Source organism: Fomitopsis serialis (assembly GCF_022376445.1).
Source record: "Fomitopsis serialis strain Sig1Antser10 chromosome Unknown B0H18scaffold_358, whole genome shotgun sequence".
In the NCBI taxonomy this organism is placed as follows: Eukaryota; Fungi; Basidiomycota; class Agaricomycetes; order Polyporales; family Fomitopsidaceae; genus Fomitopsis; species Fomitopsis serialis.
The window spans coordinates 1-25,433 of record NW_025955318.1 but is presented as its reverse complement, the minus strand read 5'-3'; the positions used below and the strand labels follow the sequence as shown (position 1 = coordinate 25,433).

At 54.8% G+C, this 25,433-nt stretch overlaps 5 protein-coding genes across 5 annotated transcripts; 1 reads left to right on the top strand and 4 right to left on the bottom strand.

Annotated features, from left to right (window-relative positions):
• Positions 1-1,239: 1,239 nt before the first annotated feature.
• B0H18DRAFT_1089328 (uncharacterized protein) lies at positions 1,240-4,625 on the bottom strand (the record flags this gene model as incomplete). Its single annotated transcript, XM_048032258.1, has 12 exons — positions 1,240-1,384; positions 1,406-1,715; positions 1,755-1,889; positions 1,991-1,998; positions 2,037-2,512; positions 2,582-2,678; positions 2,738-2,913; positions 2,971-3,103; positions 3,152-3,380; positions 3,449-3,650; positions 3,703-3,917; positions 4,553-4,625. The coding sequence occupies 12 exons, from the start codon at positions 4,623-4,625 to the stop codon at positions 1,240-1,242; spliced, it is 2,199 nt and encodes a 732-aa protein (XP_047884857.1).
• Positions 4,626-6,042: 1,417 nt separating this feature from the next.
• Positions 6,043-7,669, bottom strand: B0H18DRAFT_1129018 (uncharacterized protein; the record flags this gene model as incomplete). The annotated part of the gene is made up of 7 exons (XM_048035383.1): positions 6,043-6,253; positions 6,302-6,427; positions 6,480-6,553; positions 6,605-6,781; positions 6,836-7,060; positions 7,117-7,416; positions 7,463-7,669. 7 exons carry the CDS (start codon positions 7,667-7,669, stop codon positions 6,043-6,045), a joined length of 1,320 nt encoding a protein of 439 aa, XP_047884856.1.
• Positions 7,670-10,223: 2,554 nt separating this feature from the next.
• On the bottom strand, positions 10,224-11,730 carry B0H18DRAFT_1089327 (heat shock protein 70 family; the record flags this gene model as incomplete). The annotated part of the gene is made up of 6 exons (XM_048032257.1): positions 10,224-10,395; positions 10,447-10,650; positions 10,704-11,027; positions 11,100-11,234; positions 11,260-11,584; positions 11,712-11,730. 6 exons carry the CDS (start codon positions 11,728-11,730, stop codon positions 10,224-10,226), a joined length of 1,179 nt encoding a protein of 392 aa, XP_047884855.1.
• A 5,127-nt stretch (positions 11,731-16,857) lies between these two features.
• Positions 16,858-18,108, bottom strand: B0H18DRAFT_893404 (uncharacterized protein; the record flags this gene model as incomplete). Its single annotated transcript, XM_048041368.1, has 5 exons — positions 16,858-17,190; positions 17,253-17,422; positions 17,474-17,638; positions 17,705-17,850; positions 17,960-18,108. The coding sequence occupies 5 exons, from the start codon at positions 18,106-18,108 to the stop codon at positions 16,858-16,860; spliced, it is 963 nt and encodes a 320-aa protein (XP_047884854.1).
• B0H18DRAFT_962444 (uncharacterized protein) lies at positions 18,049-23,048 on the top strand (the record flags this gene model as incomplete). Its single annotated transcript, XM_048043107.1, has 17 exons — positions 18,049-18,088; positions 18,287-18,332; positions 18,403-18,471; positions 18,510-18,662; positions 18,701-18,764; positions 19,017-19,101; positions 19,131-19,214; positions 19,276-19,311; positions 19,378-19,469; positions 19,525-19,604; positions 19,668-19,996; positions 20,104-20,483; positions 20,536-21,023; positions 21,054-21,371; positions 21,560-21,767; positions 21,881-22,024; positions 22,284-23,048. The coding sequence occupies 17 exons, from the start codon at positions 18,049-18,051 to the stop codon at positions 23,046-23,048; spliced, it is 3,381 nt and encodes a 1,126-aa protein (XP_047884853.1).
• Positions 23,049-25,433: the final 2,385 nt, after the last annotated feature.

The window sequence follows — 25,433 nt, the reverse complement described above, 5'->3', positions numbered from 1 at the left end:
TGCTGGGCATCAGCCCAGCACACTTCCGGTCGGCGTGTGTGTTGTCGCCAGCCCGCTCGCTCTCCCGCCGCTCGTCCACTTGTCCGCCCGCTCGTCCACTGTCCGTCCGTCGGCCGTGCCTGCACGCAGAGCATTGGCTCTGGGTGCTCGCGGTCGCTGTGCGCGTCGTGCTGCACAGCACCGCTGCGTCCTGTCTTTGCCGTTAGGGAGCTCGCTCGCGTATATGTGCACTCACCCTTATGGGCAATCACCCTCACCCGTTGTGCGCGTTATGTGCTACAGCACCGTGCCCTGTGCCCACCGATTTGCCCACCCTCCTACACGCTCATTTGGCTACCTCCTGTGTATGCGCTGCCCGGTCGAGCTGCTTCTCAGCGAAGATGAGGTGTTACTGGTCGGGCGGGATGCTGCAAACGTGCCGTCAGTCCTGATACACTGATACACTTCGCACACCGAAGTTCCGAGCATAACTCGCAAGGGCGAGCATGGCAGGTGATTTATCAACACACCACTGCGCTAGGCATGCAGAATAACTGGGGTACAGCTGGGTGATGTGGTGAAGAGGTAGGATGCACAACAGTATGGTGGGTATTAGGATAGAAACACTGTCGCACTGTTGACGTGGCGGTGGGAACTTTAGGGCAGGCTTCTGTGGGACTTATCGCTCCCTACGGCTTGCCAGTGCCAGCTGCCAGCTTATGCCTGACGCTGCCCAGCGGTCACGACAGCGAAGTCAAGTACTCATGTAAAACATGGCCCCAACACGCCGCCTGAGGACGCGCCCAACAGCAAGTTCAAACAGCATCGGGCGTCACAAGTTCGCATCGAGAGTGTACGCCTGGTGCCGCGCTGCTTTCCACGGGATGCCACCACTTCGAATGCGACACCAGCAGCCACATTGACCTCTCCCAATCGCACTACGAGACACACCTGTCATCCAATGACATGCAAGATCGATTTTGGGACTATTTGCTTGACTTTGCGTGGGTGACAAGCAACCTGGACTGGTCTCCGAGTCGTGCAACCCGCGTGCAACAGCCTCGGGACATGGAGGAGCATCAGCAAATTGGGCAAGTCCTGACAATCTGCCCATCTGAGATGCACCACTCAGAGCATCAGGGCATTTCAGGTGTCAGACTCTGTCAGACAGGTTCAGACAGGTTCAGACAGGTTCAGGAATCAGACAGGTTCAGATGGGTTCAGACAGATCCAAATCAATGCAAATAACAGTGACGAAGACTAAAATATAGTTTCGTGTGAATGGTAGTCACTGTACTTATTTACATAGAATGATTCAAATGCATCTAGGCTATACAAGAAATGAAAGTCGACTGGTATCGAAGCATCTCCATACAGTGGCATCAGGTGAACAGCACGAAATAGACTATCTAAATGTACAATAGACAATACCTGCTGTTCATCATCATCGAGCTCGGGCTGAACAACGTACATGCCAATCACATCGCTTGGATCCTCTAAGACGTCGAACCAATCAATCAGTGCGCACGGATAGCGTATACCACTGTATGTGACCGCCATCAGCCCCATGACCCGACTGACAGCCATCCCATTCATGCCGGGCTCATCCGCGTCAACACCAATGAGGACTGTATCGTAACGCGGGTTGCCGCGCCAAGAAGGGTTGCACCGAATGAGCTCCCGGTGCATGCCACGATCACCAGAGAGTTCGCTTGGCGCGAAGAACGTAGCATTCACTGACCGTTACACGGCGATCTTCCCGAGGCATTGCGGACATTCTGATAGGTCCACCATGCTTGAGTCAATTTCATCTGTGGCATACAGTTGGTCGAAGAGAAAGCGGCGGAGCAAAACGAGAAGGTCTGGCTGTTTGTACTCGGCAGCAAGCTCCTCAACACGGCGCATATAGACTAGACTCGTATGAGTATAATACACAGCTGCACTAAGTGAGTGAATTCAACTTACCTTGTCGCATTGGAAGCTCGACGACACCCTCCACAGCACCATTTACGTCCATCGCTTATTCCTCCGGCTCATCGATGTTGTCAAGAGCGAACTGATCTTCGGTTACAAAAGCCACGTTCATCGCGTCCGTGAGGACGTCGCCGTCAAGCATGTGCCGGTTGGCAAAGACTGACCGCGCGGCACTGAGCTTGTCGAGGCGTTGGTTGGTGCAAAGCATTTCGAGCAGAGCGTTATTCCTACTCGATCGTCGCCATGGCTGCTTGACCACACGGATGTGTTTAGATTCGGTGATCGACGAGCATATACCATTGGGCGAACCGAAAAGTCGAATGCCAGTAATGTAGTGGACGAGGGCATGTTGTCGTGGCAGCGAGAAACCCTCAGGGTGTACGCCAACAGTCTCGAATATGACACGATATCGGTGGAAGCGATCTAAGGCTTCTTGCATCGCCGCGAGAGAACCTTCATCATGAGCGGACCGTCGAGCCAGATAACAGAAGTCTAGGTATGCCGCAAAGCAGCGAACCATATTGTCCGGCACATGACCTTGTATGGCGGGAAGGTAGACCTTCCGTGACACAAGGACATTAGATTGTATTCTCGGAACGACGTCGGAATAGGGCATCAATTTACTCACCTTCATTAAGGCCTTCGAGTCGTTTCCAGTCCACTGCTTGAAGTTATGTCCTTCGGGAAAGTGGCGAAGTCCTGGGAATTGAGGCGCAGCGGCAATCCTTCGGATAAGTGATAGTATCAGCAATTTGATAGGTAGATGACATTAGGAAGCTCTCACCTGCGGTCTATATCATCCATTCTTCGACGAGCTTTGACTTTGGGATGCACGAGGTAAAGATACTGCTCCACCCAGTCGACGAGGTGGTCTTTGAAGGTCCCCTTGATGAGTTGGTGGAGGAGATCAGGGGTGAGGAGTTCGTAGATGTCGGCACGGGGGAAGTACGTCGTGAACAGCTTAGAAAGCGGCAGATGTTAACATAATCATTGTAACATTGGATCATCTTGACATACTATGATGTTCGCGTCGATTCCCCATGCAATCCAGACTTCGTCAGCATCGAATGTATTGATGACCTCTTCGGTGTGATCACGACAGCGTGGGTCTCCTCCACCTTTGTATAGATCTTCGGGAGGAAGGAGACACCTACCAGTTGGTGAGCAACACTACGAATAAGAGAAGAAAGATGTGTACTTCGGGCACCACCCGGTCACTATCCCTGATAGGACGACTTGCTCGGGATAATCTGCAATGAACGGCCCGAGTTGATATATCACTCGTCGGAAGTGACCGTCGGGGCAGCATACAACGTTGTAGGTTTCCATATAAGGCCGCAGTGGCGACATGATGTGCGCTATTGACACGTGGTACAGCTGTTTGCGGAACGTTCGGAACTCATCAGTCTCGGCTTCGCCTCGTGCAGCTGTGGTGAAGTCAATGAGCTCGGATCTCCTCGCTTCGATGAAGGAAGCCTGTGGCAAAAAGACATACCTTTTGGTATCGCCAAGAAAGCGATCGGGATAATTGCATCCTTGTGTGCACGTCTGACCGAGTTGTGGACATTGCCCACTGACATGTATAATGGATGGAACTCTGAATTGCCAGTTCCGACAGATACAGTCGTCTTGTCAGCGCCGAGGATCATCGGGGACAACATCGATCCATGGCTCTCCGGATCCTCCGCAATCTTCGTCTGTGAAGGGCATCATTGAGAGTAGATACACTTCGTAATACGCAGTACTCACTGCTTGTCTATACGCCCATTGCCCCGACATTGAGTTCGAGAAGCGTGTGGTATTAGGGGCGCTGTACTCCTGATAAGGAGTCGTATCGAACCGGCCATTGAAGTCCTCGTTGCCGATCATGTTCCGAGCAACTTGTCGGGCATTGCGGCAGTGAACGACGTAGTCAGTGCGCTTCCACGACGGTGAGTCCTTGTCCACAGGCCCAGTGTAGCGAACTGTGAATGACTCCCACGGCGCGTTGACGCGACCGAAAAGAACACAAAAGCCACACAAAAACCCAACCGTGAGGTCGAGCAGTGGTATGCGAGGCCTCTGCGTCTATGAGATGTACGGGGGACTGTACAGTGGTCTAGGTAAGAAGGAGGAGGACGGACAAGACTCCGAACAACGTGGGAGAGCTTCGAAGATGTCGAAGACTGTTCGGAGACGAGGACTAAGCCTTGAAGGTAGGAGGGAGGGTTTCGACAGACGGGTCGAACGAACGGTGACAAGAAAGGCGAGCGACAGCAAGAGGAGAAGTGTAGAGCCTCTCGGGGCAACTACGAGCTGGCGAACGTACTGGCGAACTGACTGACTGGCTTCGAACGTACTGACTGACTGGCTAACTTGCTGACTTCGAAAGTACTGGCTGACTGACGAACCTTGCCGGTGCGAGGTGAGATTGAGAGGGTAAGGGGGTCTCTGAGATTCGAAGGGAACAAATTCGAAGGGAACAAATCCCAGAGTATATACAGGAAAATACGGTCCGAAGACCAAGAGAGCCAAGAGAAATCCAAGAACTGAGGAATGAGAGTGATAAGGAAAATAGCCAATCGGAGACTGTCACAGCGCTCGACCCGGACCTACTAACACATGAGAGAACCCAACTCGGCCTTCCGCAAGTTCCGAATAACGGGCGACCGTCCCCGAACGGCGAAGGTCATAACCGGAGCCGGTGACAGTCCTCGAGGATATGAGACAGCCGCAGGAGTTCGCCTGACTTACACGAACATGCCGCACCTCGACCCAACTTCCAAAGCGTATGCTGCCCGCTATTATCGCCTCCTAGAGGTCCTCAAGACCAAGGGACTTGTCGAACCGCGATACAATGCCAACAGTCCCGGAGAGTGGCTGGCTTGGGCCCACGGAGTCCGTTGGATGATTGTACGTGCCTCCGAACTTAGACTATCCTTCAAACCATCAAACCGACCTTCGAACAGTGCTTCTTGTTCGAGTCCCGTAGCCGGGTCATCCTGCTAGCGAACGATACACTTCCTGCTCCAAGGTCGTTCCCTGAGATCAACGAGTTGATGTGTTACCTCGACGAGGTCTTTCACCGCGATGGCAACCACAATGGTCGAGGGGTTCGGGGGAACGTCGGCAGGCATCGAGGACTTCAAAGACAGTGGGGCAGTGGATGGACAAGGAGAGCGGGCTCGCGGAAGGGGATCTACAGGTGCGGAAGGAGTAGGGGCAGAGGGGAACGGGTGCCAGCAAGGCAGGAACATGGGAATGGTGGCGGAAGGGGGCTTAGAGGACGGGGCGGGAGGAGGAGTTAGTTACCTACCACAACCTCTCAGGACTCCGTATCTAGGTTGCACCGGGCAATCTCAGGCTTCAGGTCTCGTCTCAGGCAGAAGTTCAGGCTAAGGAAGGTCGTCAAGGTTAGGCTCAGGCTCAGGAACAAGGAAGGTTCAGGCTTAGGACCGTCGGAAGGAAGATCATCGAGCCCAGTAGTAGGCTTAGGAACATCAGGAAAAACTGCCCGGGTGTCCAAGCACTTGTAGATCCCATGAGACCAGTTGTAGAGCGGACAGACCAGCTCTCGAGCAGACATAGGCGCCCAGTACTCTACAAGACAAGTCCCTCGGTCTCAAGTGCATTAGATTTCATTGTTCATGTCTCAGAGAGCCTATCAATTTATTGAATCACTTTGAGAGCTGGCTCAACCAAACAATCTTTGTAGCTTCCACACGCTCTCAGCCAGGTTGGGCTTACTATAGAATCACTTTGTTGTTTTCCTCGACCCCGCATTCCAAATCCAGCTCAGTATTCGCTGTCGACACATCTTCTTTGCAAGTTGTAGGGCACATCAATTATCCTCTTGATAATTGTAATACATGCACAGCACGAACAAGCACCTACACCCACTGATACAACACCTAGATACTACAACATAGATGGTATAGAGACAAGACACCAACGAGGCTAACACAGCAACCCGCAGCAACCTACGGTCAGATCGGTAACACGGTATCCTATCGTACAGGACAGATCCACGAACTAGGCATAGTGTCAGTCTCACATAAGAGTGATATTGTGTGGCTCCGACTACTTACCGTGTGTCCCGACGACAACATCTTACTTGGTCTTGGAGCTGCTCGCGACTGGAGCGAGGGGGTACAATACATGCCCTGCCTGTGCCTGTGCCTGTGCACCCGAGACAGCGGACGTCGATGCCTTCTTCTTGCCCCATCGGCCGAGAACTGCCTTCATGTCAATGCCATCATCGAGCTCCTCGGCGTTGCCCTCGTCCCTCCGGTTCTTGTCGTGGGCAATGCCAGCAAAGGCCCTGTGTCACTTGTTAGCAAATTTGTTTGATGTAATGGGGATGACTTACATGATGTTGGAGGCCATAGTGTTGTTCATTGATTTCACGAGCTCGGCAACACCTTCGTCGTACATCCTGCTGTTTGCATCCGCATGTCGTCGCAGCTTGTCTATGCCAGCTTTCAGGTGATCATGCCTGCCAGAACCAAGGTGATTAGCAGCTGAAGGCGGAACACTAAATAACTCACTCCATAGCATACGTCTTTTCATCGAAGTTCACGGTAGAATTGCCGGCCAATGCTTCATCGAATGCGACTAGAACCTGTCAATGTGTCGAATTATCTGATATCCATGCAGAAACTCAGGTACTCACTGCGCTACAGGTCAGAGCAATCATATTGCTCGACGGCGGCTTGACGTTGATGTCAAAGCGAGATCGGTTCTCGCGGCGGAGGGCTTCCGGGTGCTGCCCAAGCCACCACTGCCGCGCCATGATCTCCGCGATCACAACACTGTGGAAAGGCGTGTCAAGCTCCGGGTCGTCCCACAGCTTACTCATAGCAGTTAGCAGAATATGTCAAGCACTACAAGGCATGAATCTTACCTCAGGGGAAACGTCCGGGTCCGGCATCACTATGTTCCCGTAATGGAACGTATTGTGGTTGCGAAGGTATTTAATCCGCGCTTCCTTTGCCTTCTGCAACTTGTCATTGCGAGCAACCGCGTCGAGGCCAACATCGGAGATCTTGACTGATAAAAGTTCCTTCTCTACCACCCGTTTGGCTTTCTGCTTCAGCTCCTGCCGGACCTGTGTGGCAACTTTGTAGACCTAGGGGCTCACAAGATGACAGTCTACCAATGACTCGTAGCATGGTAGACACTTACAAACGTCTCCTGGAAATCATCAGCCTGGTACTGGGCGTTCTTCTCGACCAGCAGCTCGATAATGTCTTGAGGCACGTCGAACTTCTCGACCCTCTGGCCCCGTTTGCGGGGGCACGCATTCTCGACCGCGATGTACACACGGAGCTCTTGCTGGGCCCGCTGCAGGAAGCTCTTCATGGGCTCCTTCGTCAACGGATCGTCGCTCGACTGTGACACGGTGTCCTTCGCACGGGGAGTCTTCGGCAACACTTTCTTCTTGCCCTTCCGGCCACTGTGCTGGTCAACGTCCTTGATGATCAACTAGGGTGCACGTCAGTAAAGTCAATAATGGCCTCCCATCACCCACCCCATCATCTGATCCATGCACCTCGCCCACATCTTCCTCACTCTCGTTGTCCTTCTCGTCGGCTGCCGGCTTGAAAGAACTACTGTCCTCGCCCGAATCGTCAATGTTGACGGGGGAATGCACCAACAGCGAGTTGGTCTTCTGCTTATGTGGCCGCTTTGTACGTCGATCGGGGCTGCTGCTTTCCGTAACACGAGGACCTTGCATATGGCAGTCAGTCGCGGAGTGGGTCGCGCATCAGCATTGTAGACCGTTGTGTAGGTTGCGAGTCTCCCGGGTCGGAAAGAGACCGGAAGGAATTGATGGTGTCGGTAGAAACGACGGGCGGGGGCTGTTGGCAAGCGGATGGGAAGGGGATGTGACGATTTGGGCCCGGAGGGGACGTACAAGCTCAGACACTCGTAGGGGCACTGTAACACGGTCAGAGGAGGGTGGTGGAGTCGTCCCACAACGCAGAGACTCGGAATGAACGCATAGAAACTCGTTGAAGCCGGATGAAACACAGAGAGCCGGAAGGAAACACGGTGCTCATTGAAGGTGAACGCGGTGATCTATTCGCAACACAGTAAACACAGTAAACACAGTAAACGCAGAACGCAGTCAGAAACGCAGGGAATCGCAGTTGAGCTCGCTCTCTACTCCTAGGTGGTAGGTAGGTAGGATCTCCCCCATCCGGTCCCTGGCTCCCTCCCTTATGTTCCCTCCGGCTTGCTCTCCCACGCCTCCGCCTCGCTGGCACTCCTCCCCGTACTTCCCCGTTCCCTCCGGTCCCTCTCAAGCCCCCTCCTTCCCTTCCTGTACCGTCCCCCGTCCAGCGCCATGCCCTCGATGCCCCAGCCAACCCCTCTGCCATCGTCTACTCTACTCGCTTCTACCGTCTTCTTGCTCTCCTCCGGGATGAACGAGTCGTCGAGCCGCGTCTTGTCGCTGACAATCCTACCGAATGGTTGGCCTGGCCCACGGCGCCCGCTGGATCGTCGTGGGTGATATTCATCTTGTATATTCTCCTTCTGGCGGGCTGATGCTCCTTCCGGTGTGTAGCGCATGCTCTTCGACTCCCGGGCGCGAGCTACTGCGCATGGCGACGTGTCCCTCCCTCTCATCCGCGGTTCTCCGATGTCCAGGATCTGATCGACTACCTTGACCAGGTGTTCTCGACCATCGCGTCCGAGCATAGCGTCGTTGGCGAGCCGTACCCTGCTATCACCTGGTCCACCAACCGCGTCGCTGTTGAGCAGTCCGATGTCGAAGTGGGCCGTCCGTTGCTTCCAGTCTGGTACCTCGAGAGGCCCATGCAGCTCTCTCCCCTCCGGGCTTCCTCCGACAGCCTCGACGCGCTTATCTCCCAGCTCCAGCGTTACACTATCCGGAACGTACACGCCACGGAAGACGATCGTGCACGCCGGTAAACACTGGACGCCAGGCGGAGGAATACAGCGGGTGTGTTGAGCCTCGGACTGGAAGGAGGCGGACGCGTCACGTTGAACGCTGCTGACTATTCTGGCATTCTGTGTTGCCTTCAGTTTCCTCTGGCGCGTACTAGTGACGACTTTGAGGATGTGGGTGTCGAAACCGAGACCGAGACTGATTTAATGGATGAGGGGGAGAGTGTGCGTGAGGAGTAGTTCGTTCCTGTACCCTCCGGTGCCGTCCACGGCTGCCTCCGGTTGCCCTACCGAGTTGCTTTCCGGTCGTGCTGTCTGGGTAACCTATCCTTCGACATTCCTTCTGTGTGTAACATCGTCTGTTGTCTCCTGTGGTCGTGTGCCCTATATCCGTTGGTTCCGGGCCTGCTCTGTGGGGCTTCCCCACACCGTGATAGCATCACCTTCATCAGGAAAAACCCATTTTCCTTGTTTGCACTTCATTCAATTTAATTGTGCCTCAAGCATCATCTTTGTGCTTATAGGCATCATGATGCGTCGAATGCATAAATATGTATAGATTGGTTGTATGCCAAACTGACTGAAGCCACATGAAGACCCCGTAAGAGTTGCAAATGCATAAATATGCACAGATTGACTGTATGCAAGAGTGACTGAGGCAACCTGAAGACCTCGTAAGACTCACTGACATCTTTGAGAGCGAAGAGAGTGAAGAATTCACATAGATCAGACAGTATGATGATGCAGGTTAGTTACTGAGACTGTAGAACTACCAGAACTACCCTACTCCTATCCTGGAGGCTTAGATGCCATCAACCTGGAGCTATATCGCTGCTGTCCATCCGTCCACTGTCCCCGCCCATCCGTCGTCTATCCGTCGTCCATCGATTCGGTCATAGTCGGGCAGTCCGTCGTCGTCCGTCGTCGCCCGTCGCAGTCCGTCGCAGTCCGTCGCAGTCCGTCGCAGTCCGTCGCAGTCCGTTGCAGTCGCCATCTGTCGTGCGTCAGTCGCTTTCCGTCGTCGTGCGTCATCGTTGTGTGTCGTCTATCCGTGTCGTCCATCCGTCGTCCGTCGATCCGGTGTCCATCGATCCGCCCATCCGTCGTCTATCCGTCGTCCGTCCATCCGGTCATAGTCGGGCAGTCGATCCGGTCATAGTCGGGCAGTCCGTCCGGTCGTCGTCGGGCGTCCGTCGTCGTGCGTCTCGTGCGTTGTCGTCGTGTGTTGTCGGTGTGTTGTCGGTGCATCGTCGGTGCGTCGTCGTGGGTCCGCTCGCCGTCCCTTCGTCCGTCCGTCGTTGATCAATCCTCCATCCGTCGTTGTCGCCCTCCGTTGTCCTTCGTTCTCAGTCGTCGCCGGTCGTCGCCCCGGCCCGTCATCCGTCCGTCGTTCGCCGACCGAGCCCGTTGAGCGCCTCGATGCGCTTGCGCTTCCGCTGTGCCTCATCCTCCGCCGTGAACTCCTCCCCCTCATTGACCATCCGCTCGATGTCGTCGGGCGACAGGCGGCCCTTTTCGGACGTGATGGTAACAGAGTTCGACTTCCCGCTGTGGGCAAATTAGTCACGCTCTACCCGCTTACAAGGAAGCATCACTCACGCTCCCATGTCCTTCGCGAAGATCTTCATGATACCGTTCGCGTCAATTTCGAACGTCACCTCGATCTGCGGGACACCACGGGGCGCGGGTGGGATGCCAGAAAGCTCGAACTTGCCGAGCAAGTTGTTGTCCTTCGTCAACGACCGCTCTCCCTCAAAGACCTGGATCAAAACTGTAGGCTGGTTGTCTGCGGCCGTCGAGAAGCTAGATTCGTGGGCGTCAGCACGCGCCCGCCCCCGCATCAATGAAAGACTCACATTTGGCTCTTGCGCGTGGGAATGACGGTGTTGCGGGCGATGAGCTTGGTCATCACGCCGCCAGTGGTCTCGATACCGAGCGTAAGCGGGCAGACATCGACAAGGACAATGTCACCGAAATCCTTGTCACCCGATAGAATTCCACCCTGGACGGCGGCACCGTACGCGATGGCCTCATCGGGGTTGATGCCCTTCGACGGCTCCTTGCCAAAGTACTCCTTGAGGAGCTGCTGGACCTTGGGGATACGAGTCGAGCCACCAACAAGGACGACCTGAGGCAAACATAAGTCAGCAGCTCGCGAGTCTACTGCGTCGAATACCCACCTCATCGACATCCTCCTTCTTCAGGTGCGCGTCCTTGAGCACCTGCTCAACCGGCTTCATCGTCTTCCTAACAGATCCATGTTGAGCTCCTCGAACTTGGCGCGAGTAAGCGTCTCCGAGAAGTCATTGCCATTCTCGAAGCTTTCGATCTCGACGCGGGTTGACTGCTGGCTCGAAAGTGTGCGCTTCGCCTTCTCGGCCCGAGACCTCGGTCCCCGTCTTCTTCTTGTACTGCTTGATGAGATAGTCCATCACACGGTTGTCAAAGTCCTCACCACCGAGGTGGGTGTCACCAGCAGTGGCCAAGACCTCGAAGACGCCGTCGTCGATTGAGAGCAGCGAAACATCGAAGGTTCCACCACCGAGATCGTAGACGATAATTTGAGATTCGCCGCCCTTCTTGTCGAGACCGTACGCGATGGCAGCGGCCGTGGGCTCGTTGATGATACGGACGACCTGGAGACCGACGATGGTGCCCGCATCCTTCGTGGCTTGGCACTGAGCTTCATTGAAGTCTGCACACGTGGTCAGTAGTATATTAGACAAAAAGACGTGAGCTACAACACTTACATGCAGGGACAGTGACAACGGCGTGCGTGACAGTCTATCCGAGGTATGCCTCAGCGGTCTCCTTCATCTTGCTCAAGACCATGGCTGAGATCTCCTCCGGGGTCTGACACGCACGCGTACTGCGAGTAGTCATTCCGGACACTCTCTTCTTCCGGTACGTAGTTTTGATACCGTGCGGCACGCGCCTTCTTTGCCGGTGGCAGGTCCTGACGAATGAGACGGGGTTTGGGGGAAGTTGAGGGGAAGAGGCCGAAGATATTGGCGGCGAAGGTGGTGGCGATGGGATCAGTGGTGATTTCAGTAGGTCAAAGGGTGGTGAAGATAGAGCTCTGAGCCTTTGACGACGATGGTGCTTCTGTGTCGTACGTATGCGCTAGCGAGGTCGCCTGGCGAGCGTGTGCTGGGCCCGTTGCTGGAGCAGGAAGGCAGGGGCTTTGTGGCCGCCGACGGTGTCCCTGGACGATGCGGGCGACCTGGAGCGGGCAACTTGGACTCCGAGTCCAACTTGGAGCGGGCACTTGGAGTGACGTCGCCTGGCAAGTCAGGTGAGCATTCCGCTTGACGCCTGTCGATCGCCACGACCGCTCACTACTCGGGCAGCCAAGACTAGTCTGACTACCGCTCTCACCTTGACTCTATCTTCGATGCTTAGACTGTGGCGGTTTCTGTCAGCTCATAGTCCCGCAGCTTGGGCGATACGCAACCCGGCTGTGAGACCGGGAACTCACACGATGCGAACGCAGCGCCGAGTGACAAGATCGCTCAGAACAAGACGCCGAATACGGATCTGAAATGGAGTGAGAGGACCGCAAAGGAGACGGTGAGGTAAGGTGCCGCGAAGACGAGCGGGAGAGCTCGCAAGGCCACGCACCGATAGTGCAGCTCATGAATGGGACTCCGGTAAGCAGGAATTTGATCGCTCGCTCGCCAGTTAGCTCGTCCACTGTCCACTCCGTGCCCTTGTCAGCTCGCCCGCAAATCAGTTCGCTGTAGCATACGTCTAACCGTTCGCCCGCCCGCGCGCCCATCTGCCTACCCGTCTGCTCAGCCGTCTACTAGCCCTGAGCACCCCCGACGGTCCGTGTCGCAGTGCTTCGTATGGGCATCGCTGACGTTAGGTCTAGCAGAACGAGACCGACCCAGTCTGAAGGATCTGCCGGAGTACCTAAGCTTAAAGTGTCTCGACGTGTGAGTAAGGCTGCTGCTGACCGCCTCAGGCCGACGCCCGACACTGACGTGCACGAGCAGGTACCGTAACCGCCTCAACGAGTGGTGTCATTATCGCATCAACTCCAAAGAGGGCTTTTGAGCAATGGGTGGTGATCTGCTGCACGTTGTGGTGCGCTGGTGCGCGAGTACGCATGGTTGTGCAGGTTGTGCACTTAAGCACAAGTACAATGTGTAGCACGCTCTCTCTCGATGTTCAGATAGTTCAATACATTTCGTTCGATCTGCTTAGTCCATCGTGCGAGCGTAAGAGGTACAAAAGTCACAATCGAAGCAAAGCATATTGAGAATTATTCTACCAAAGGGTCTGGTATGCGTACTTCGATGCCCAGTGATTAAGCCAGAATTTGTTAGCCCTATCTAGTACGTTATTGGTGTTCCAGTCATAGGGTAAGGTGTCTCTAGTAACATTATGTGGTGTTCGAGGGGGACGTGGAGCTAGCTGACAGGATTGGCGAATGATAGACAAGGGAATAATCTCACCGACCGGCTTGCCATTCGAGCGAAGGGGAGGTTTGTGTATCGTATACATCATATGTACGGGATCTGCTTGAGCTTCTAACTTGGAGAACCACTCAACTTATGCAAGTGGCCCCTGGCTAGCCCAATTCAATGGTGCTTGTAGCGGCCGGAGGGTTCGAGGATCTTTGAGGTCACGAGGTAACTTGAATATAACCTTGACACGACCTATTCTAGTACCTGTAGATATATGCCAGTTAGAACGCTAAGACGTTAGTAGGTGAGACTGCAGACCTTGCAAACCGGTAGCTTCTGTGTCCTCTCCTTGCAGCACAACCACCATATCGAAACGCGCTGTGGGGTGGGCCCACATGGGAGCAGCGGCACGACCTCAATACACGACCTCAATACATCGCACGTACAAGTCAAGACGGGAAGGGGCAGCAACCGGCATAGGGCAACATTGATTGTCGAACAAGCGAACGCAACATCGATTGTCGAACAAGCGAACGCACACGGCGGAAGAGCTAATCGAGCACCCAACCAAATACATGCGGAAGGAGGAAGGCTACTGTACATGAACGGCAGGTCCCTCCGCCACCTCATCCTCGACCTCTCCCTCCTCCATGGCCTCGACGTCCGGAGGGCGTGCAAACTGCAGGCGACGCGGTATTCCGGAGTAGCCGTCAGGCACGTACACTCCCTCCGACAAGCGAGCGTGCAAGTCCCGGACGCCGGCCTCAACGGAACCCAGGCCTCGGGCGAAACGGACGGCTTCGGAACGAGCGTCGCGGTTGGCGGTCCGGCACTCGTCGAGGAGGCCTTGGAAGCGGGTGAGCAGACCATCGAGGCTGTTGGAGGAGGCGCGGAAGGAAGATAATTGCATGGGCCGTTCCATGTACCGAATCGGAAGAAGCGGGCGACCAACCTCGGCATCGGATTGCTCAGCGGTGACGCGGTTTGGAGCCCAGGCGATCAACGGGTAGGGCTCGCCGACGTAGCTATGCTGGGACGGGAGAGTCAGGAAGACCTGGTCGAGGTACTCGATAAGATCCTGGACGTCCGAGTACCGGCGGACAAGCGGAAGGGATGCGTCGCCGTGGGCAACTGCGCGAGACCGAGAATCGAAGAGCATCCGCTGTGCGGAACGAAGGCGGGTTGGCGAGACGAGGAGGATGAGGCGGAAGAAGGCACGTACGATTAGCCATCGGGCGCCATGGGCCCAAGCGAGCCACTCAAGGTCGCTATCGGGGTTCAGACGGGGCTCTACCACACGCTCGTCACGAATGAGGTCGACGAGGCGGTAGAAACGGGTGGTGTAGACGATGGTCGAGGGGTTCGGTGGGATGTCGGCGGGCATTGAGGACTCACACGATGGTGGACTGGGGCACAGATGAGGATGGCAGGGACGGCGGAGGGAGACCCACGGGGGCGGAAGGAGTAGGAACGGAGGGGAACGGGTGCCAGCGAGGCAGGGACGTGGGAAAGGCGGCGGAAGGGGGCTAGGAGGACGGGGCGGAGGGAAGGAGAGTTAGTTACCTACCACTACCTCTCAGGACTCAGTATCTAGGTTGCACCGGGCAATCTCAGGCTTCAGGTCCCGTCTCAGGCTCGCGTTCAGGCTAAGGAAGGTCGCAGAAGTTAGGCTCAGGCTCAGGATCCAGGAGAGCTCAGGTTAGGATCGTCGGAGGGAAGGCTATCGAGTATACCAGGCTCAGGAAAGGCGGTCTTCACTAAAGGACATCGCGGACGAAGCGTGCGGCGCACCACCCCATCTCCCCTTTTCCCTCCGCGAGGTACCACGGACCTCGCTCGCTTCCTCCGCGAACCGTCAACTTGCACCAACGACCCCCGCCCATCGTTTTCACCGATACCAAGAATTCCCTTCCGCGTCGTCCACGCACCGGGGACTCGCAATCACCACAGCGCGCTTGTCGAGCTGTGGCAGGCTTAGCTTTCACAGCATCCGTCTCCTGGGTGTCGTCGGTCAAAGGTTCTGGAGCAAACTTGAAGCCGTGGAACACGTCGACACGGTTGAACGGCATGCGATCGACGGCATTCTGAAGCTGGGAGGAGGTGAGGGCGCGACCATTGTTCTTAAGCTTGTATATATGTTGTGCGAGTGCGTCAATGAAACCGGGAGCGCAGTGTTTGTCGACGATGGTTGGGAGGGCCTGGAGGGGTGCTGTTGGGTGTTTGGGGAGCTTGATTCGACCGTTGCGACACGAAGGCTGGTCGACTTCGCCTGCGACATGCTCGTCGACTTCGCCCGCGACACGCTCGTCGACATCCTTGTCTTGCTCGCGACCTGTGCTTCTGAGCCAGCATGGATGGATGATCGAAGAACCACCATTTTCTCCTGTCGCACCAGCCAACGCACCATCTGCGGGCGCGCGTCGCGATGGTTCGATGCCCTCCATCCATTTTTTGCGTAGTCTATGTGGAGGCGTTCAAACGCCTCCGTGTTGTAGTTGTCTGTAGTGCCTAACAGTCGAATGGCGTCAACATAGTGGAGTAAAGAATGAAATTTGGGGATGTTAAGGTGCTCGCGCACTCCCAGGTCGACAAGGACGTGCTTGTTACGGTGGAATGTCTTGAGGGCATCCTCCATGTACTGGAGCGTCGTATCATCGTGGGTAGTGTATTGGGCGAGATAGATGAAGTCCAAGATGGACCTAAACGCCAGGATGACCTGCTGAGGTACCTTGCCTACAAGACAAGCGAGGAGTATCCTCGCCATGTGCTTGCGCTCGGTACCGGAAACTTGAGAGAGGCTTGAAAATCCGTTTTTGAAGTGGCGAGTACCGAATGCTGGCGGAAGGCAACGAATGCGCCTGTCAAGCTCGAGCTCGTCGACGAGTTCAGTACACCATTCAACTATGTGTTTGAAAACTCCCTGGTAGAGTTGATGGAGGACGTCAGGGGTAATACAAGAGTGGATGTCTGTGTAGGGTAGATCGCGCCAAAACGGACGCACGACATAGCCCGATACGTTGAGGTCTTGGCACACTCGTGTGTACGCATTAGAGCTTGTGTTCCCTTGGGTTTTCTCCTCGGCTTTTCGTAGGACGTCTAGAGTCCAGAGGGACGTTCTGGGCGTGCCAGGTTGGGCGGATCCTAGAAGGTCCTCTGGAACTTGGCATTTGGGGCAAGTTCCGGACTTAGCGCAGGTGACCAGACATTGTTCTGGGTAATCTGCAACGTAGGCTGCAAGAATGGGGTGAACTCGACGGACCTCTCCATTGCCAGAGGTAACGTCGATGCCTTCTTTTCCTGCCTTGACCAGTGGTTCCAGGATTGCTCGTACTGACGCATGGAATAGTTGCTGAACTAGAGCGCGTTGCTTGCGCTGAGTGATACCGTCAGAGCTGACCTTGTCGACGGAAAGATAACCAATGAGAATACATGCATGCTCAGATGGCTTGCGCCTCAGAGCACGCGGTATATTGCCCAGCGTCATGTAGACTGGGTAAGCCGCCTTGTTTCCTGAGAATTGGGTGAGCTGCGTTTTGTCGGTCGCTATAATGACCGGCGCAACTGCAGCTCCTTCAGGTAGTAGACTCTTGTTCTTGAATCAGCAATCGGTATATGCAAACTGATGCTGACCGCTCACCTGGACAGCGTGCCACCAACGCCCCGTCCACATTTCGTTGTACAGGCGATGTGTCCTCGACGCATCAGAGAAAATCCGCCTAGGTCGATAGACGATGTGATCGGCATGCTCCGGGTTTCCTAGCAAAGTCCTGATTGCTTGAATAATATCGCGGAACTGGAGAAGATGCTTCTCGTTCGGACGGTCCTTGAACGAGAGGCATCGTTCCATCCACTCAGCCCTGTCAGGAAGAGAGTCCACGCGTTGCAGGAGAGAGCGACTGTTGTGATACGAGAGGCCGAGTCTCTCCTGGAACTGAGGCGTGTAAGCAAGTATTAGTATGCACACCTCGTAGAATTTGGAATACAACTACTCACCCCAGGAATCTCTAACGCCCTGTCAATAGATCCCAAGGTAAGTCCTTCCTGGATAGCCCATGAGGCGAATCGCCAGTCCATCTCAGACTCGAATGGCGCCCATGGATTCTTCGTCTGTTCCTCTGCGTCATCCGCGCCCTCTTCTTCTGCGTCGGCGTCCGCACTTCCGTCTTCTCCAGGTTAGAATCATGCTCATCCCCAGTGAGAATAATGCACCTCACCTGATCGTCCATCCTCCCTGCCCTCTAGCCATTTCCTACGTACTTGTGAATCGACTTGAGTTACCACGCCTGCCTCTTCATCTTCATCCACTACTCGCTCATCGTCATCGTCGTCCAGAGAGAGCGCCGTACGTCTTGCATTCGGAGTCGATGCGGTCGAAGGCCCTGCAGTCGACGGCCCGGGTGCGTCTGCATTTCCTCCTGGATCAACAGGCCGCTTCGAAGGCGCACAGACCTCAATAAAATCGAACAGTGAGTCCAGTTCATCGTCCTCTCCTTCGCCATTGCCATCATCCTCTTCATCCTCTTCATGTGAATAGTCTGGGGGGTGCCGAGGATGGCCATCGTTGTCCCGTGGACTTGACGTTCCGACTGTCCTGAATATACCATTCTTTTAATAAATCAAGCCTGGCAGTGAAGTATCCGGCATACCTTGTATCCTCAACCACTACGTCGTCGTCTAACCTCTCATCTTCGACTGCGAACAACGCTTTCAATTTTCCTTTCTTGTACCAGGAGCATTTTTTGCTCATGCTCTGGTGGGCGCAGAGGCCCTGCGTCGTCTTGAAAGGCTGATGACAAGCGCCGCAGGTGTCATTGAGGAGCTCCTCAAAGGTGCGCTTTCGTTTCGGCATACCTAGCCCATAAAACTCACTTCAGATCGATACAGACGCAGCGAAGGAATAATAACTCACTGGGAGTGAAGGGCCAGAGGAAGGTGAAGTTGCACTGGCGTCCAAAAAGTGCAACAAATTGCAACGACCCTTCATCTGTCATTACGTTACATTAGTGAGATCTCGCGCGTCAACTCAGCGCCTTCCGGAACGCCTTTCTCCTTCAACCTCCATGTCGACTCAAGGTGCGAACGTTGGTATTGATACTGAGTTCCAGCCTGTTGCACGATCCCTACTGACCTTATGTTGGTATAGGTTTAGCCTTCGCGTTGTAACCGGACACGCATGGTATATCGCAATCGATATATTGACATCTGTTCTAAGGTACGTACTGTAGTTTTTTCTGTTGAACGGACTACAAGGCTGCGCCACCGATCGAGCTGCGAGCTGTGGCGTGCGATGCGCAACCGCAACGCCCTTGCGCCTCCCACGCCACAGGAACAGGACTCGGACCCTGCCGCTGAGCGCGCTGGGCGCGAATACTACGGATTAAGTCAGTGGAAGCCTACGTCAAGGTCAGAAGTCGCGATGCGTACTTAGCCGTGAGACGTAGTGGCTGTAACGAGCAGCCTGTGAATGGGTGCCAGTGGGAGAGTGAGGCCAGTTCACAGGCAGAGGTGAGTCGGACGTATTCTTAGCTGATAAGGCTGAATGCTGTGGCGAGGATGCATGCGGTGCGCCGTGCGGGGCTAACCCCGGCCTTGTCAAGTGACAACGAAGTCTCACTTGACTAAGCCTCCCTGGCGGCCGCTCTTGGTTCTTCAACGTCTCAGCTCCCCAGGAGGAGACCGTGAACCAAGATGTCCACCATGTCTCTACTTCGATCTACTACGCATCCATCTCGCTCACCCCCTCCCCGCTCTCCTCAGCCTCGCCTCAATAGTCACAACAGCGCTAAGGGGAAGGGGGATCGAGGGTCCCAGACTTACCAGCAGAAACCTAACATCATTGGAGGTGAGTAGGTGCTTCGGCGGCACTGACAGATCGATTTCGCTCACTTGGGTATACAGAGAAATACAGCACTAGGAAGCACGTCCCTGTCACAAAAGCCAACGCAGCCGAGCAAGGTAGGTATCCGAACGCCACATGTTATCATGCGCGCAGATCGCTAATCGTTGGTCCTCACAGAGGTAGAGAGTGATCTGATCGACACCGAACAATCAGGTATGTGTTACGTGCTCGTCCAGTGGTAATCAGCCCATGCAGCCAGCTAATGTTAGTGATGCACAGCTGCTACCAAGGACGAGTATGAGTACCCAGAGGTGGTTCGCAAGGCCTTCGGAGACCGGTACCTCGACCTCCCACACGTCACTGGCGAAGTCGTGAGTATCTGTATGCGACTCATATCACAGTAGCTGACTGAGTCTCTACACACAGAAGGTCACCGGTTTCACTGCGCAGGACTGGAAGAATTTGCAGGGGTGGATCGAGGCGCACGACGACCTCAATAAATTTGAGTGAGTGTTCTTGCTGTGCGGCGGCTTAGCGTCATCTCATCTCATCTCACCGTGCCATTGCAGGTTCGAGTATGATCAGGAGAAGCAGGAATTGACTACGATGACAGCCAGTTACCTGCACGATCTTCTCGGCACGATGCAAAGGCGTCACATCAACATGAGATGGTACACCTTCTTCACTTCACCAGAGTGGGTACAACTCGCGCTCAATATCTCGAATGACCCTGCGGACTACGCGTCCATACGAGGAAAAGGTGGCTCGAAGAAGATTGCCGATCTGGTCGAGGCTATCGCAGTTGGGCGTGACCTACTCATCACTTCGCTGAACGAGACCGCACAGTCGCAATCCCTGTATAATGAATACAATACGGATGGGAAGCTATCGAAGGTCAGTACGTTGGCTGCCAACATATATGATTACTCATGTACGATGAAAACAATAAGGAGGGGGCGCTAACGAAGGTCAGTACTCGGCTGCCAAAATATCCGATTGCTCAAGATATACCTAAGCTCCTGGAAATGGCGGAACGACTCGTTGGTGAAGACGTGGACGACGCGGAGCTCGTCGCCTTAACGTGCTTCAACATCGAGGAGCTAATACCTAACGGCACCGATAAGACAAAATGGTCGGCGCCTCCAAGAAAGAGTTATACTGCCAGTGCCCTCGCCTTTCAAGCAGCCATGTACGATGCTCTGTCTGCGAGTAACGCAGGTTTGATTCGTGGTGCGGGTCCTCTGGTGGCCGAACACAGCGCCGTGTTCTTCGGCGCTGCGCGCGTATTCTGGATCTACATACCGATATCTGCACTCAACACGCTCAGGAAGGCGGTTAAGGAAAGATGGTCCATGGAAAAATGGGTCGCTAGTGGCTTCGCTATCGTAAGTAACCGTGCTCTGTCACAGTTCCTTGCTTACTGACCACTTCAATAAGCCGGTGCTCGAGTCGTACGACGACAACCAGCAGACCCAGGTCAAACACTTCCTTGGCAACGTTCAGGAGGGGTATAAGCAGATGCTGCGGATGCTGGCTGAGGTCTTGATGACGAATCCGCCGCATCAGAACATCCTGGGGAAAGCACTCGCTCAAGTCCAAGATGACAAACAACGCAGCGCCCAGTACGAACAACTGACTAAATATTGCGAACACCTTCTCCACCCTCCGGACGAAGCTTTGAACTTCGACGACCACATTCCCGATATCATCGCAGCGGTCAAGGAGGGTGCCCTAGGTACTGCAATGGACCGCCTATACGTCAACTCCGGAGCTACACAAAAAGAGCGCCGTTCTCGTCTGCGTAAGACGCCGGAAGAACTCCTAGCAGGCTTACGATACATTGCGGATACAGGAGGAGTCAAGCGGAAGCCCTCTGAGGAGGACGTGCAGGCGAACAAGCGTCCCCGCGATGGGCCGAGCACGGCGTGAGTGAAGCTTAATCTCCGCGTGTGCAGTGCGAAGATGCACCGGATCGTGACACACGGCTCATCGCTGTCTCATCGTCCCCACCGTCATCGCACCTATCTTCACCGCCCTTCGTCGCCGCTGCCGCATCCCTCGTCATCTGCATCCCTCGTCATCAACGCTGCACCCCTCGTCATCGCTGTCGCACGCCGTCGCAGCACCCCTCGCATTGTCGCACCTCTCGTTGTCACAGTTCTATTCCCACGTAGTTTCTCGTCGTCGCCTTTCGTGGCACCTGTCGTCGCTCGTCGTCCCTTCTTGTCGCACCTCTCGTCTCTCGTCGTACCTCTCGTCGTCGCTGTCATTGTGTAGGATTAGCATGAGCAATATCCGTCTATTGTGTACTGGATGTACGTGTTAGTTGTACGTGTTCGTTGTCGTTTGCTGTCGTGTTACTCACAATGCTAGCTATCGCTATTGATGGACTTCTACGGACCTTAGCAACTAATTGATTAAGACTGACTGACGTCAACTGAATCAGCTAGGGGTAAAGTAGTCCAGAGGCGTGCGAACGGCGAGCGGGCGGCGACGTGCAGCGCGATGCACACGACGATCGCTATCACGTCAGGGCCAACGCCGTGCCGACGGATGCGCGGCGGGCAGACAAGAGGACGGGCGGGCGAGCAGCAACACACACCCACCGGATCGCAGGCATCGGGGTAAGCAAGCGGACCGGCGGGCGGCGAGCGGGTGGAGGGTACAGGGTGCGGACCTCCACTGCGCACGACGACAGCGAGCACGCAGGGCCAATGTCCTGCGTTCGGACGTAGCCTACGACCGAGCAGCGGGCGTATGAGTGGACGAACGGACGAATGAGCCGGCCGAGCGGTTGGGCGAGCGGAAGAGTGGAAGAGAGAACGGGCGGGCGGGCGAGCGGAAGAGAGAGCGGGCGGGCGAGCGGAAGGGCGAGAGGGTGCACGAATGGGTCGGTGGGCAGCAGGGCAAGCAGATGAGTATGAGGGTGAGTGAGCTGACAAGAAAACGAGCGAGCGAGGGATGGGCAAGGTATGGGCAAGGTGAGTAGACAGCTGGCAAGGGGTAGATCGCAGACACGCTGACGAACGCGTGCAGGCGGAAGAGCAGGTAGACAGGAAAGCAGACCAGCAGGCGATTTGCCCGTCTGCTGCACGACGCTCACATCTGCGACGTCTACGCGCACACGCGGCCGACGGAGCCTACTGAGTAAGATTTGACGTTCCGAACGGTAAACCCGGAGTGAGATCTGGCCGTCTGAAACGGTGCGGCCGGCGCCGGCCGGAGGGGTCCGGGTCAACGTTGCAGACGTTGTCGTTGCCAGCACGTTGCCAGCGGTCTGGCCGGAGTGCATGCCGGCCGGCTCTGCCTCGTCTCCAACGTTGCGGCCGGCCTTGCCATCCCTGAATACTGTCCCCAACGATCCACCCGGCCTGTTTTCACGGTACGTTGCAACGCTCCGGCCGGAGTGCATGCCAGCCCCGCACCCCCTCCTCAATGTTGCGGCCGGCCTGTTTTCACTGGACGTTGCAACGCTCCAGCCGGACTACACCCCGGCCGCCCCCCCACTTCTCAACGATCCGCCCGGCCTCTTTCACCCAACGTTGCAATGCTCCGGCCGGAGGGTATGCCGGCCGGTCATCCCTCGTTCCCAACGTTGCGGCCGGAGCAGGCAGAATTCAAAGTGGCCAGGCAGTCCACACTGCAAACAGTCCGGCCGGTCAACAGATATAGCATTGCAAACGAGCCGGCCAGCCTCAGGCCCTACCACTACAAATGGTCCGGCCGGACTTTTTGCCGGCCGAAAAGACAATGTCTCGGGCCAAGGGTACAGCCAAAACTCGGCCAAAGCAGCCAGACATTTTGCCGGCCGAGCTTTTGCTTCACCGACCTGGCAAGCATTGTCTCGGGCCGAAAAGTTGACAATTTTCTCGGGCCGAAGATTTGAGTACTGCCTCGGGCCGAAGAGTTGGGCATTTTCTCGGGCCGAAGATTTGGCCGAAGCTCGGTGAAAACAGCCGGGCTGTCGGATTGCCATATAAGGAAATTTGGTATTGACTGGTAGTACTTCATTGATAGACTATAGTATCAATTCCCTAGTGACCAAAGATGTCTAGTTAGGCCAGGATGTGCAAAACAAGATTTACTCACAGGCTTCTTTGCACAACAAGCTAATCAATTTCTGAAGCCAGTTTTCTTTTCCCACACTGTTTGACTATCTAGGATGTGTTGTTTCAATGCATAGAGTATATCCCCAACAGGAATAGTCTTATTCTTTGAAGCTGAATACAGGACAACAGATAAGGGGCATACAGGTATGGTACCGTGCTGAACAATGTTGACTCCTGCAGACAATCTACATTCAAAACACTGTTTCACAACCTCTGATGGTTCATTTACCCATAGGGAGTGAATCCTCCAAAGGAACAGTCTTATTCACATAAGCTGAATGTAGTACAGAGTCAAGGCAAGGGTGTATGGGTATACATGTCATACTGTGTTTACTTCCTGAAGCCAATATGCTTTCCCCACAATGTTCCACAATCTAGAGTAGCACATTTCAATGCAACAAGCAAGTCTCCCAAAGGAATAGTCTTATTCTTTGAAGCTGAACTCGGGGATGAAGATAAGGTGAATATGCATTATATTGTGAGAGACATACTTTGGATTATTGTCTGTCTGGGTGTCACACTGAAATGTTGTACCAGCATGCACATTGCACCTGCCACAGAAACATTTACATTGGTAACAGTCCGGCCGGCGAATCCTCATCCTCATAGGAGATGGTCCGGCCGGAGTGCATGATCCCCTTAACTCTGTACCACATTCAGCTTGTGTGAATAAGACTATTCCTTTGGAGAACAGATTCCTTGTGAGGAAATGAACCATCAGAGGTTGTGAAACAGTGTGTTGAATGTACATTGGCTGCAGGAGTCAACATTGTTCAGCACGGTACCATACCTGTATGCCCCTTATCTGTTGTCCTGTATTCAGCTTCAAAGAATAAGACTATTCCTGTTGGGGATATACTCTATGCATTGAAACAACACATCCTAGATAGTCAAACAGTGTGGGAAAAGAAAACTGGCTTCAGAAATTGATTAGCTTGTTGTGCAAAGAAGCCTGTGAGTAAATCTTGTTTTGCACATCCTGGCCTAACTAGACATCTTTGGTCACTAGGGAATTGATACTATAGTCTATCAATGAAGTACTACCAGTCAATACCCCTGTGAGTAAATCTTGTTTGCACATCCTGGCCTAACTAGACATCTTTGGTCACTAGGGAATTGATACTATAGTCTATCAATGAAGTACTACCAGTCAATACCAAATTTCCTTATATGGCAATCCGACAGCCCGGCTGTTTTCACCAAGCTTCGGCCAAATCTTCGGCCCGAGAAAATGCCCAACTCTTCGGCCCGAGGCAGTACTCAAATCTTCGGCCCGAGAAAATTGTCAACTTTTCGGCCCGAGACAATGCTTTGCCCATTGGTGACGCAAACCGTTGGCAGGTGAAATGTCTGGCCACTTTCACCACCAAGCTTCGGCCAAAAAATCTTTCGGCCCGAGACAATCTGAAAATCTTCGGCCCGAGACAATCTGAACAATCTCGGCCCGGGGAAATCTGTGCCCGGTCGGCAAAGCAAAAGCTCGGCCGACAAAATGGCTGGCTGCTTTGGCCGAGTTTTGGCTGTACCCCGGCCCGAGACATTGTATTTTCGGCCGGCAAAAGGTGAAAAAATCCGGCCGGCCGGACCATTGACACTGACATTTCTACTGGCCGGCCGGACCATTTGCAGTGGTGTATTGACTGACCGGCCGGACCATTTGCATTGCTGGGAATTGATTCCATGTGCTCCGGCCGGACCGTTGCAATGTGTACATTGCTCTGGCAGGAACTCTGGCCGGGCCGTTGCTAATGGTACCATGTTTATTGTATTTACTGACCGGCCGGAGCATTTGGCAATGTAAACTGCCCGGCCGCTCCGTTTAGCTCAGAAATCTGCCTGCTCCGGCCGGACTGTTGGAAAGAGGATGACCGGCCCATATGCCCTCCGGCCGGACCGTTGCAACATCTCGGGAAGGTTCCAGGGGAGGCCGGCCGCAACGCTGGAGATGGTGGATGACCAGCCGGCCATGCCCTCCGGCCGGAGCATTGCAATGGCACCGTTGCAAACGTTCGGCCGGACCCTGGGGCTGCTCCGGCCGGCCTCCGGGTCAACGTTCCAAACGGGCAAATCTCACTCCGGGTCTACCGTTCCGAACGGGTTAGACACACTAAATAATGTGGCGACGAACGATCGACAGGTGCAGGGATGACGAGGAGGTGCGAGCGGGCGGGCGCGAGGGCGAGCGAGGGGGCCCACGAACGGGCGGACGGACGGGCACGGGCGGAC